General features: G+C 41.1%; 1 protein-coding gene across 5 annotated transcripts; it reads right to left on the minus strand.

Annotated features, from left to right (window-relative positions):
- Nucleotides 1-2,427: 2,427 nt before the first annotated feature.
- Nucleotides 2,428-11,618, minus strand: lmo4lb (LIM domain only 4-like b). 5 transcript variants are annotated; one of them, XM_088995068.1, is made up of 6 exons: nt 11,443-11,618; nt 11,290-11,358; nt 10,380-10,636; nt 9,637-9,733; nt 8,685-8,843; nt 2,428-3,099 (listed from the first exon to the last, which is right to left on the minus strand). In XM_088995068.1, the coding sequence occupies exons 3-6, from the start codon at nt 10,592-10,594 to the stop codon at nt 3,091-3,093; spliced, it is 480 nt and encodes a 159-aa protein (XP_088851194.1). In that variant the 5' UTR covers nt 10,595-10,636; nt 11,290-11,358; nt 11,443-11,618; the 3' UTR covers nt 2,428-3,090. The 5 variants fall into 5 exon arrangements, with proteins under 5 accessions (XP_088851194.1, XP_088851193.1, XP_088851196.1 ...); XM_088995067.1 differs by having other exon boundaries at nt 10,380-10,639; XM_088995070.1 differs by having other exon boundaries at nt 11,226-11,358.
- Between the last annotated feature and the right edge of the window lie 645 nt (nt 11,619-12,263).

Genomic DNA, 12,263 nt, shown 5'->3' on the forward strand with positions numbered 1-12,263 from the left:
GCTCCTGATCCCTGCGCTCCGCTGTCTGGGGAGCCAGTTAATTAAAATCCTCATTATTTTACTTTTAATTAGTTCGCCCCTCTTTTGTTTCCTTTCACCATATGGCCGTGTTCCGTGGTCAAATTAACGTAATTGAGCTAATTAAGCCGATCACTTTAATTATTCAAAGCGTTCCGATTGGCCAGGAGAACTTCTCTCGCTGTCCCTTAACTGACATTCCTGCAAGACGCGGGGAGTTGTTCACTCTTTGTCATTATGTGCAAGCTCTACTCCCATGCGCAAGGCGCCGAGTTATGGCTCCTGCATGCATCACTTCCTTCATGTTGCAGCAATGTCTCATGTTACAACAGCATATATGGCAGCACAGCAAAAACGACGTCTGCCAGTTTAAAATCAGCTCCCAAAATGTCTGCTCATTTCACACGCATAGGTTGTGAGAAATTAGGCCTTGTTGATGGTTGGGGTGCAGGCGGCATCGAGTCAACGGAGCTGTGACGTAAATACTGTCGTTTTGCCGAGTCCATCAACTTTCACATATATATACACATATATATTCACATATATACATATATATATACACATATATACACATATATACATACATACACACACATATACATACACACACACACATATACATACACACACACACATATACATACACACATACACACACACACACATATATATATATATATATACAGTAAAGTCTCGTTATATCGATATTCAAGGGAGTACGAAAAAATATCGATATAACCGGGACTATCGATATATCCGACCCTGTTTGCATGTAATTTTCTCCCTGCGTGCATAGAAATAGTATCGATATAACCGGGACTATCGATATATCCGATATCGATATAACGAGACTTTACTGTATATATATATATATATGTGTATATATATGTGTGTATATATATATATATATATATATATATATATATATATATATATATATATATATATATATCGTGTTTCGATTTCTAATTGTATTTTATTTATTGTATTCTATTTATAATTGTATTTTATCAATTCTTGCATCTATACTTGTCTATGACTGTAAAGTGTCCTTGTCTTTCAATAACCTGTGCTCCTTTCATAGGTGCTGCTAAGTGTTGGTCCCAATCAACGAACATCTTGAAGGTCAAAGCAAAGGCAGAGCATCATCACCGTCAAGACAGAGCCATTGAAACTGCATCTTGGCACTGTGTCACAAGAGTATCTGGCTCCTGACACTTTTCATTATGAGCAAATAATAATATCCTGGCAACATTCTTGCCTTCACAGAGTGTGCGGTGGTTGAGCTCAGGCATTTATTCTCATTTCCATGTATTAATATGATTAATTAGCAGGAATTAACGCTTTGCTTCGACACAGGCTACATGGTGAGCCCCACACCTGCAGAAGCTCTGATAAAAACGCCTCATGGCATACAGCCTTTTCTTGAGACCTGCTAATTGGCATCTGAAAACGTTCGGGCTAATTAGGAAGAGGCAGATGAGCCTTTATTAGTTTGAATTCAAAGTGTAACTTGCGGTGCGGTGGGAGCAGAGAATGTGCCGAGGTTTTAGTTCTTTGCCATCACGATACAAAGATGATTGTAATTGTGATCATTTGCATACGTTAATGAATTTGCATGACGCCCCTTGATCGAGACATGGAATAAATAATTGATGCCGTATCAGCACCTACCATGACAAGTGGTACATTTTCCGAGGAGCTAAGCGCATTAAGTTGCAAGTTTGATGGCTGCGATGCTCCTGGGCAAGGTGCAAAAGTAGAGCAGATGCTATCTCCTGCTAGCTGCGCGTTGCATACTATCACACCAAGATTATCCTCACCCCTCTACTGGGATGCCACTTAAAACTTTGTACATGCTATTAAAACCCTCCGCAGGCTTCAAGCTATTTGGACATTGCCTAAAGTATTTGAGCAAACAGTCGTGCAGTACAGAGCGGTGACAAAGAGCACAATTGCTGCATGATGAATAAATATCTCTGATTGGAGGAAATTCCCAAGATTTCGACTGGACCACTCCCCTGTAATTAGGCCGCTTTCAGAAGAGTCTTTATGGTAGAGGGGAGGCAGTCAGCCACGGAGCCAACGAGCCACAGGATATGCCCCAAGTTCAGCCTCCCAGGAGCACCAGCGGCACAGATACAGGGCTCATGTTTAATTGCTTCTGTAAATGGTCAGAGCTCAAGCCCCTTAATTTCATTCCCCGGGGTAATCAGCCATGTTTTAACCATTCCGGGCTAACGAGAGAGAGAGAGAGAGAGAGAGAGAGAGAGAGAGAGAGAGAGAGAGAGAGAGAGAGAGAGAGAGAGAGAGAGAGAGAGAGAGAGAGAGAGAGAGAGAGAGAGATTGCTGCACCCAACATGCTCAGATTCAGGAAGTACTGTGGTGCTGCAAAAGGCTACGTTAAACTCAGACATGAAATTCTTTTTAATTGGATTTTCTCTCAATAAAACCATCCAAACATTAACCAGGAAAATCATGAAGAATGCAATTCATGATAGAAATTACAGATATAAACAATAAAAAGTTGATATTTTATGTGGGTTTTTTTCAATCGTGCTTGCTTCAAACGATTGTAGCATTATTTCCAAAGCAAGTTTTTTTTTCTGAAGGAATACATTTTTTTTATGACTGAAATATACACTTGCTTGACACACATCCAGTTTTATAATTCAACACCTGGAGTACAAGGTCTCAGACAGATGAATAAGAGAGACAGATCAGTTAAAACTGATACTTAGGGAAAGTAATGCTGCTTGGCACAAAATGTTGACGGTCATATTTGCAGGAGTCTAACAAACTATCATTCAATCTTTTGCTCCATTCTTTGATGACAGTTGTTGTCAAAGTTCAGAAGTGTCTGTGCTTGTGTAAGCATCTACCACTTTTGTACTGAACACCAGGGACCGCATATGGAGGAGAAAGGTCATGACGATTCTTATAGCCCATTCCCAGCCCATACAAAAGGATTTTTCCCCTTCCTCAAATAAGATGTGGTGGTGAACAGAATTCACTCACAACAATGGCAAAAGTAGCAGGAGAGTGGAATTAAAGCTTCAGCACACACTTTACCTAGCACACCTGCAAAGAAGACAGGAAAAGAGTAAGGACACATTAAGGTAAACTGTAATTGGATTTCACCCATTTCTTGAGTACAGTGATACCTCGGTTTATGAACGCCTTGGCTAACAAACTATTCGGCTTCGAATGTTAAATTCACGAGAATTTAATCTTGCTATACAAACTATTTTTTGGGAGACACACCGACTCAATAGCACATTTATTACACATAAAATAAGGCATATTTTGTATAGTTTTACGGCTTATTTAGTAGAAAATCATGTTTTGGGGGGACCTGGGAACGGAATATTCTCATTTTAATGGTTTCCTATGGGAAATTAATTTTTACACATTTTTCACCTCACACACACACACACACTAAAAAATAAATAAATAAATAAATAAATAAATAAATAAATAAATAAATCCGCATCTCACCCACCATGGGTGGTGTCTGTCCCCCATTTTTTAGCTCGGGTCCTCTACCAGAGGCCAGGAAGCTTGAGGGTTCTGCGCAGTATCCGTGCTGTTCCCAGCACTGCGCGTTTCTGGACCAAGATATCCAATGTTGTTCCCGGGATCTGTTGCAACCACTCGTCGAGTTTGGGGGTCACTGCCCCGAGTGCTATGACCACCACAGGCACGACTGTCACCTTCAACTTCCAGGCTCTCTCCAGCTCCTCTCTGAGCCCTTGGTATTTCTCGATTTTCTCATGTTCCTTCTTTCTGATGTTTACATCACTCGGGACCGCTACATCCACGACAACGGCTTTCTTTTCCCCTTTATCTATGACCACGATATCTGGTTGGTTGGCCATTACCATTGGCCATTGTCGGTCTATATCTGGAAGTCCCACAGGATCTTTGCTCGGTCATTCTCCACCACCTTGGGAGGTGTTTCCCATTTTGACCTTGGGGTTTCCAGTCCATACTCCGCACAGATGTTTCGGTAGACTATGCCAGCCACCTGGTTATGGCGCTCCATGTAGGCTTTCCCTGCCAGGATCTTACACCCTGCAGTTATGTGTTGGATTGTCTCAGGTGCCTCTTTGCACAACCTACACCTTGGGTCTTGTCTGGTGCAGTATATCCGTGCTTCTATGGCTCTGGTGTTCAGGGCCTGCTCTTGGGCAGCCAGGATGAGTGCCTCTGTGCTGTCCTTTAGGCCAGCCCTCTCTAGCCACTGATAGGACTTCTTGAGATCAGCCACTTCAGTCATCCCATGCAGGGGCTTTTCCTCCCATCATTGTCCCTCTTCCATCACCTCATCCTCTGTTCCCCATTCCAGCACCTCATTCTCTGTTCCCCATTATATATATATATATATATATATATATATATATATATATATATATATATATATATATATATATATATATATATATATATATATATATATATATATATATATATATATATATATATATAGGGGCAGCCCGGTAGTCGAGTGGTTAGCACACCGGCTTCACAGTGCAGAGGTCGCCGGTTCGCGTCCCAGTCCGGCCTCCCTGTGTGGAGTTTGCATGTTCTCCCCGGACCCGCGTGGCTTTTCTCCGGGTCCTCCGGTTTCCTCCCACACTACAAAAAACATGCATGGCAGGCAGATTGACCACTCCAAATTGCCCCTAGGTGTGAGTGTGAGAGTGACTGTTGTACGTCTTTGTGTGCCCTGCGTTTGGCTGGCAACCAATTCAGGGTGTCCCCCGCCTCGTGCCCGAAGACAGCTGAGAAAGGCTCCAGCAACCCCCGCGACCCTAATGAGGAATAAGCGAGGGTTGTGTCAGGAAGGGCATCAGACGTAAAAAAAAAATTGCCAAAACAAATATGCGAATCAAACCTATATATTTTCAATGAACAATGTATCCTTGTCCCTCAATCTAATGCCAGCTGCTCATGACAAGATACAGTCGAACAAATAAAATAGCAGAAAATAAGTAATTGACATGGGCATGCAATTTTGGTGACAATTTTGTTTGGCGGCGTGCTGTGGCTTTTTTCAAACTTAAAATATTTGGAATCGTTCAATAAAAGCTGTCTCAGCGTGGAATGTGGCACAGCAACATTCCCCCAAGTCAACTCGACTTTCCACATAGCAACCTCTTGTGAACACATTGTGTGATTTTTGCTGGATTGCTTGAATTTAGATCCACATTAATCTAGCAATTTGCACAGTTTTTCTTGAATTATCCCTCAACAGTTGTTGTTATGCCACAGTTTTCACATAACTGAGCCCCTCTTCTCTATCGACTTGGTAAACAATATTTGATGAATGCGTAATCAGGCCCATTTTGTCCTACTGATAGTTTAGATCAGGCATGGGCAAACTAGGCTTTTTAATCCGTCCCGCTGAACTTGTCCAAATTATAGTAAAAACAGTGTCTGAAACTCGTGACAAAAAGGTAGCGGACAAAAGGGCAGACAACTCTGAAAAGTTGACTGCCCCGCTTTTCACAACTTGAAACACGATTAGACCAGCAATCGCAAAAAAACAAACGTCACAAAGTATTACGTTTTTTTATATTAATTCAGGCTGTACCTACCACTAATGTTACCTTGCTTAATTCACGGCAAATGTCCAAGGCTGGAGATTTCAGTGCAGTAGTCATTTGTCACCATGGCGCACAATGCAACGTTTGCATTGCTTGCTACGAGCCACTAAGCCCCTTTCATAACTCTCACGTACACTTTACAGTCACGGTTTGATATAAATTTACGTTTTGTAGCGTCACACATGTTGTTAGCTTCTTTTGAAACTTTCTTCTGGGCTGAGTTTCTGTGCATCGATTTTGGAAAATGATATGCAACTGCACAACCTTAGAACGTTTGCGAAAGTCCGGAAGAAAGAAAGAAGCAGACTTCTGATTGGCTGCCGTACATACACATGCCGAGTATGCAAATTTCAACTGCAGGTACCCTATGTCTGTGTGCTTGGCGACGGCACACATGTATTGTTTGCGCGTGAAGGCGAGGGCGTCCGTGGCGAGTTTGTAGAGGCGCGGTCAAGACAAACCATCTATGATTTGGCGGAATTTAACACAAGTAGGTATTATTGAGCTTGAATATTTCGTTGTGTAATAATATGTTTTGAATGTTGAAAGTGATTCCATTTTTCAATAAATGTTGATTTCTTAACTTTGCCCCTTCGATTGAAACTTATTAAAAACAGATGCAATCTTGATAAATCACAGTGCATATGTTATTTTAATCTATTTCCATTTCAAAGTCCAAAGTCAGCTCCCAGTATCTGCGAAATAGTCTGTAAATGCCATACATGTAATTTCTGTATGTAAAGTGAGGTAGTGTCGTGTGGAAAGTGAGGTAGTGACGTATGTAAAGTGAGGTAGATACTCCTCCCAGTATCTGCGAAATAGTCTGTAAATGCCATATCTTGCATATTCCTTGAGACAAATTTATTAATTGATCAGGGATATTTTTCACATTTGAAAGACAGTTAATAAATTGGGTTGTAGTGTTCTTACTGTGCTATGAGGTTTGTACACACTCCGTTTAAAGGACAACCGGCACCATTTTTTTTTTTTTGTTTCCTAGAAGAAAACGCAGAAAAACGTTTCATAGCATCTAAAATACCCAAAACACGCAGGCTGATATTTTTAGTCAAATGAAAAACACCAATAAAATGACTTCAAAATGAATCCGGAAATGGCCAGCTTCAGAAGGTCCCACCCCCTTGTTCGTGACGTCACGCCAAGACGTCTTGCCTTGCTCGAGAATCAAAACAATGGCTTCAGATTCGGAGAAGATGCTTTCTTGTTACTCATCCAGAAATGAATAGGATTCAAATCGTTCTGAAGAGGAAAGCATAAATGTTTGCAATTGATTCAGGAGTCCTCCCATTTCAATTCGAGCCGTCAATAACAGCAATGTAGCACCCAGAAAATGCAGAAGATGGCGCCCAAGCTCCGTTGGAAATGGGCTGATTTGTCTGCTGGGAATTTGTGTCAACTAGTATCAAATAGTAGTCTTGGTGCAACACACAACGATTCACCATCGCGTTATTTATGTGTTTTCCTTCTAATTTTGCCATCAACACGGATCAACATGAAGTTTTCAGACCAAACAAAGTATCGCAAAATGCATTGTGTGTCGCTTTCTCGGTCAGAGGCGTTCCAAACGTGACGTCACATGGGGATCGTCATCAACTCGAAAACAAGACTTCATGAATATTCAGCGCGAGTCTTAAAACGTAAACTATAGCTATATGCGGTGGAATCTTATTAAAATACGCTCAGTCGAAGTCATTTGAAGTGATTTTACAAATTATGGACATAACTTGTCCGGGGGCGTCGGTTGTCCTTTAATGCTTCAGGTTTAGTATTTCCGGCCCAAACACTCCCTCCAAATGCTCCTGGTCCGGCCCCTCTGTCAAATTTTAGAACCCATTGCGGCCCGCGAGTCAAAAAGTTTGCCCACCCCTGGTTTAAATGTTTCCTGTGTCATGTGACAAGCCCTTTTGTAAAAACAGTGATATCCTGTCTTACGAACATAATTGGTTCCCAGTGTAAGGAGAAAAGTGTTTACCCCAAACATTAATTTCCCATATGAAACCATTAAAATAAGAACAATCCGTTCCCAGGTGCCCATAAAACATAATTTTCTACTTTCTAATTTTCTAAGCCTTAAAACTAATAAATATATCTTATTTTATGTATAATAAATGTCCTATGGTATTGTAATTAAATAAATAAACTGTACAGTATAATAAAGTCGTTTTATTTACCTTTGTAATGGTCGTTGATGGCTTGATGGAATGGAGTGGCCGGTTTCATCAGCATTAAACACTTGATGAGGAACGTAGCCTTCTTCTTCCACCATCTTGAGGAATGATTCCTTGTAAGCTTTGGAAGCTTCATCGTCAGAACTGGCTGCCTCACCATGACGAATGACACTATGAATCCCTGTACGACACCTAAAGTTCTCAAACCATCCGAGCTAGCCTTGAAATCATCAATGGATGACGAACTTCCACATTGCCCCTTGACGATATCCGAGTGAAGTTGCCGTACTTTCTCTGTGATAATTTGACCTAGTTCTTCATCAATTGTGTTCTATTTAGCTGGGTTGATAGCTTTTTGCATCAAGTATACAGATGGCTTCTGCGGGTTATTTGTGGAGCCTGATTGATGGGAATTTACACTACACTCTGCCTTTGAACTATCAAAGTTGAAACGAGTCCAAATTTCACTGTTTTCTATCCATTTTGTCACTCTCTCTCTGACGTCTGCCTGTCTCTTTAATGTTTAAACCACCTCCCCTCACTGCTGCGTTCTTGACCAATCACGTGGCTTTAACCGACGACTGGGGCCGGGGAACAGAGAACCAAAACAAGCCGGCTGCCATTTTCTTGTTAGGAGAACGGGCTCGTTCGCGAACGACACATCACTCATTGTGGCAGCTCCGTGTGTATCCCGAAAAATTGTTCGTATGCCATGGTAACATTTTCATACATTTAAAGTTCGTAAACCAAAATGTTCGTAAACCAAGGGGTTCGTAAACCGAGGTATCACTGTGTGTGTGTGTGTATATATATATATATATATATATATATATATATATATATATGCTAGACATGTAAAGAATAAATTTACCTTCTGATCCGTCATCACGGAGTTGCTTTGAAGTTGTGGCAAGTGGTTGTTGAGCAAGGTCGCACCGGGTCTGTCATGTTCACAGAAGATTGTACCATTGATGTAATGGAAGCGATCTCCAGGCATTAGTCTGTTCCTGCATGTGGCACAGCTGAAACACTTTTGCAGAAAAATGAAATGTCAGGCTCATATATCAATAAAATTAACACAGTGTCATCATAATAGCTTTAACGATATGCCATGTACAATCAATGTTTGGTTCTATTGTGAGATTTCATTGTGTTCAGTGGATCATGATACACACACAATAACACCACAAATAACCATTAATTCCGGATTAAATGTTTAAACCACCTCCTGAGCAGGGTTAAATTTGCTCCATTTTAAGCTGTTTTCAGGGGCTACACCGGTTTAACTTTGTATGTGTAAACGCTCTATGGGGGCAGTGGTGATATATAAGTTGCCATGTGGCCATGCCGACTGACATCTCATTTGAAAAACAGCCAGAATATTCATTCCAAGAACTACGTCAAGTAGTTTGCCCTTGTAAGGATAATTGGTGTGATGTAAAACACATTTATTATTGTCAGGAATGTTTGTATAGTCTTTTTCATGTTGACAAACAAGATAACCCCAAGATTAAAAACACAAATGAGTGGTAAGCGCATGAAAACAACAAAAAAAATATGAATGGGCTTGTTTGGTGTGAAATGGAAATTTCAGACAGTGTCCATCATAACTGAAATCAATTATTTTCTTTCACAATGGTCCACAATGGCAGAATTTTTGGATATGGCTTTCGTTTTGGTCTCATTGATAGAGCACAAACATACCTAATGACCTGTCTAAGTCTATGTCTGAGGCTTCGGGGGAGAAAGACCACAGAGGTTTCTGTCAAACACACAGTAGGAGGCAAAGCAGGCTCAAGTGGGAGCAAAGGGACTTTACTTACCTTGAGGTGGTAAACATTTCCCTGTGCCCTCATCACCATCTCATTGGCTGGGATTGACTGGCCACAGGCACTGCATGCCCCACTGTGCCCAAACAGCCTGCAAATTAAAAACGGGGGGGTGAAAATTGTTTGATGCAGCCCCAATGTTAAAAACAGGGATGAGAATGACAAATGAGAAAAAAGTCTGAAAAAAAAGTTGGGGGGGGGGGGGGCGCACACACACACTATATATATACTTGCCGGGTACATACGCAAGGTTACTGCTAGCTAGCCTGCACACTGCTCATTACCTTGCACGCTTGCTTTCTGCTGCCTCTCACAGAAGTATATTGATGCTAACGTTAGCATGGAGCTTGTCAGAGTGCCACTGACATTCGACTGTTTCATTGATGGTATTGTTTCATTGCAAATTGGAATCTATCAAATTACAACATGTTCTCTCCACAAAGGCGAATCAATCTGATTTTGTTTTTACTCATCCACTTATTCAAAAGGGGGCGTTTAACTGTTTTGACATCAACGGCACCTAAATCAAGACCATCCAATCAAAATTGCGCTTTCCGCCAACACAAGCCAATGAAATGAATAGCAAAAAAGCTAGAATATATAAAGTATTTAGTTTTATCTGGTCATTTTGGTCTGAAAACGTCGGAAATCCGCTGATCGGTGGAAAATTCTCATCCCTGTAAAAACAATCCAATTCCTTTCTCCTCTTGCTACTACCTCGCCAGATAAGAGCTCACCTGATATAGTCGCTGCGGCACAGAATCATGCCTCCTTTGCTGTAGCAGGTGGTGCCGATGTCGCCCAACTGGGCTTGGCAACAGGAGCACTTGAGACAGCGAGTATGCCAATAGCGCTCCATGGAGAAGAGGAGGAAACGGTCAGAAATGTTCCCCCCACATCCTGCACATGACCTTGGGGCCGGCGCTATGCCTGATGCTTGGTTGTTCACCATAATGATTTGGGCCCTCAGTGGCTCCTGGACCCTGGACAGCACCTACTGGAAGTAAGGAAAGCGTGAGGTGTACACCAGTGTCATAACTGACCATTATGGACAGATTAATGGGGGTATATATTTTAGTTTGTTGGCAAGCATATGTTCGGATTAAAGTTCCGTTTCTGTGGATGATTCTCATAGTTAATGGAGTTACGAGTTCAATATGTTGTTATACTTCATAATCAATCCAAATCCATTATACTAAATAGCTTGCAGTTTAACAACTGGTGGGTTTCCCAAGACTGTGCCTCACGGTATAATAAACGTGGTATAATTTGGCATTTTCAGTGAAAAAAATGCATTTATACAAAGACAATATGTTCAAAGTAGTGTGTGTTTTTTTCTGGATAAAGAAAGCAGAAAAGTAATCAAATGCGACTTTTGGAAGCGTGCCACCTTTGAAGCAGAAAGGTTTCACGTAAAAGCATTTCTTTCTGAAACTATTCTCAGTGTAAGACTGAAACTTTTTCATTTTTAACCGGACAAAACAGCGACAACGATAACGCACACATTCAATGAAAGGTTTACTTTATAGAGCTCGCGCGCGCGCTGACGGAAAGAAAAGAAAGGAAACAGTCGTGTTTGTTACCTAGTCGAACCAAAGCTTTTCCGACTGCATTCGAAATCAAATCGTGTCAGAAAATGGTTCTCACCCAAATCTGGATGTATTTACGTCGGTGAAACTTGATTTAGGCATGACCATTTTTAGGGTCCATTGCTCCCTAGAATAGTGTGTCAAAAGAGGAATTAAAATCCCAGGGCAGGGTGGTGCGTAGACGGCAAATAGTTTGTGGAAAGTCTCTCACTTGGAGCACGAACTCCTCAAAGCAGACGAGGAGAAGGCACGACGCGCCTTCCTTTGGTTCCCAGTTTCTCTTCCAGTTGTCCGTCCGATTACACGCCTTCAAATGTTTCTGACGCTTATGACAGGGACCCGATTCATCAAAATGCGCAAGGGTTTATTTCGATTGCTGCAGTAGACGCCGAGACGTGAGGAAGGAAAACAACCAATGGCTGAACAGAGGGCGTGGTCAAATTCTCAAATGATTGATGGTTTTCTCGTGGCCGATCATGTCCGTATTACTCTACCCACATATTCATTCAGCGATGAAAAAGAAATATAAGGTTGATGTGTTACATTTTGTATGTTTATGTTTTGGAAAAAATATTTTTTTTTTTATTACTTCATGCACAACCTCAAACATTGAAAGACGATCTGGTCTCACCAGCGGCGTCCATCTGGAAAGGCTTCACGACGATGAGGCAAATGCAGTCACTGTGTTTTTTTTTAGTTTTTGATAGCGTCGGTGAGTATGAGAATTTGAGTAGTCCCCCAGCAACTTCAAGACGTGAAATTAATTTATTAGTGTCTACTGGTTTTGTAAAATATGCTGGGTGCCAAAACCGCAAAATTATAATTTTCTGATTGCTGACATTTCATTTAATTAAACTCATTTTTCTGTTTATTTCATGTGATTTTTTGCGACACCAAGTTTGCGCTTTTCATGAGTGGTAAGCCATAATAATAACAATTCTAACAAACAAAACCTTGAAATATCTTGCAATGCATGTTATGTGCCGAAATAATATATTCATTTCACATTTTAAGTTTTATTACTTAAATGAA

This window comes from Hippocampus bargibanti, linkage group LG04 (assembly GCF_051943395.1).
Source record: "Hippocampus bargibanti isolate YZ-2025 linkage group LG04, ASM5194339v1, whole genome shotgun sequence".
NCBI lineage: Eukaryota > Metazoa > Chordata > Actinopteri > Syngnathiformes > Syngnathidae > Hippocampus > Hippocampus bargibanti.

Excerpts from the sequence above, each read along its gene's own strand:
- lmo4lb (XM_088995071.1), bottom strand. The coding sequence starts at position 10,594 with ATGGTGAACAACCAAGCATCAGGCATAGCGCCGGCCCCAAGGTCATGT. Across the intron at positions 9,734-10,379 it reads TGCCGCAGCGACTATATCAG|GCTGTTTGGGCACAGTGGGG; the intron begins GTGAGCTCTTAT and ends TTTAATTTGCAG. Across the intron at positions 8,844-9,636 it reads GAAATGTTTACCACCTCAAG|TGTTTCAGCTGTGCCACATG; the intron begins GTAAGTAAAGTC and ends TTTCTGCAAAAG.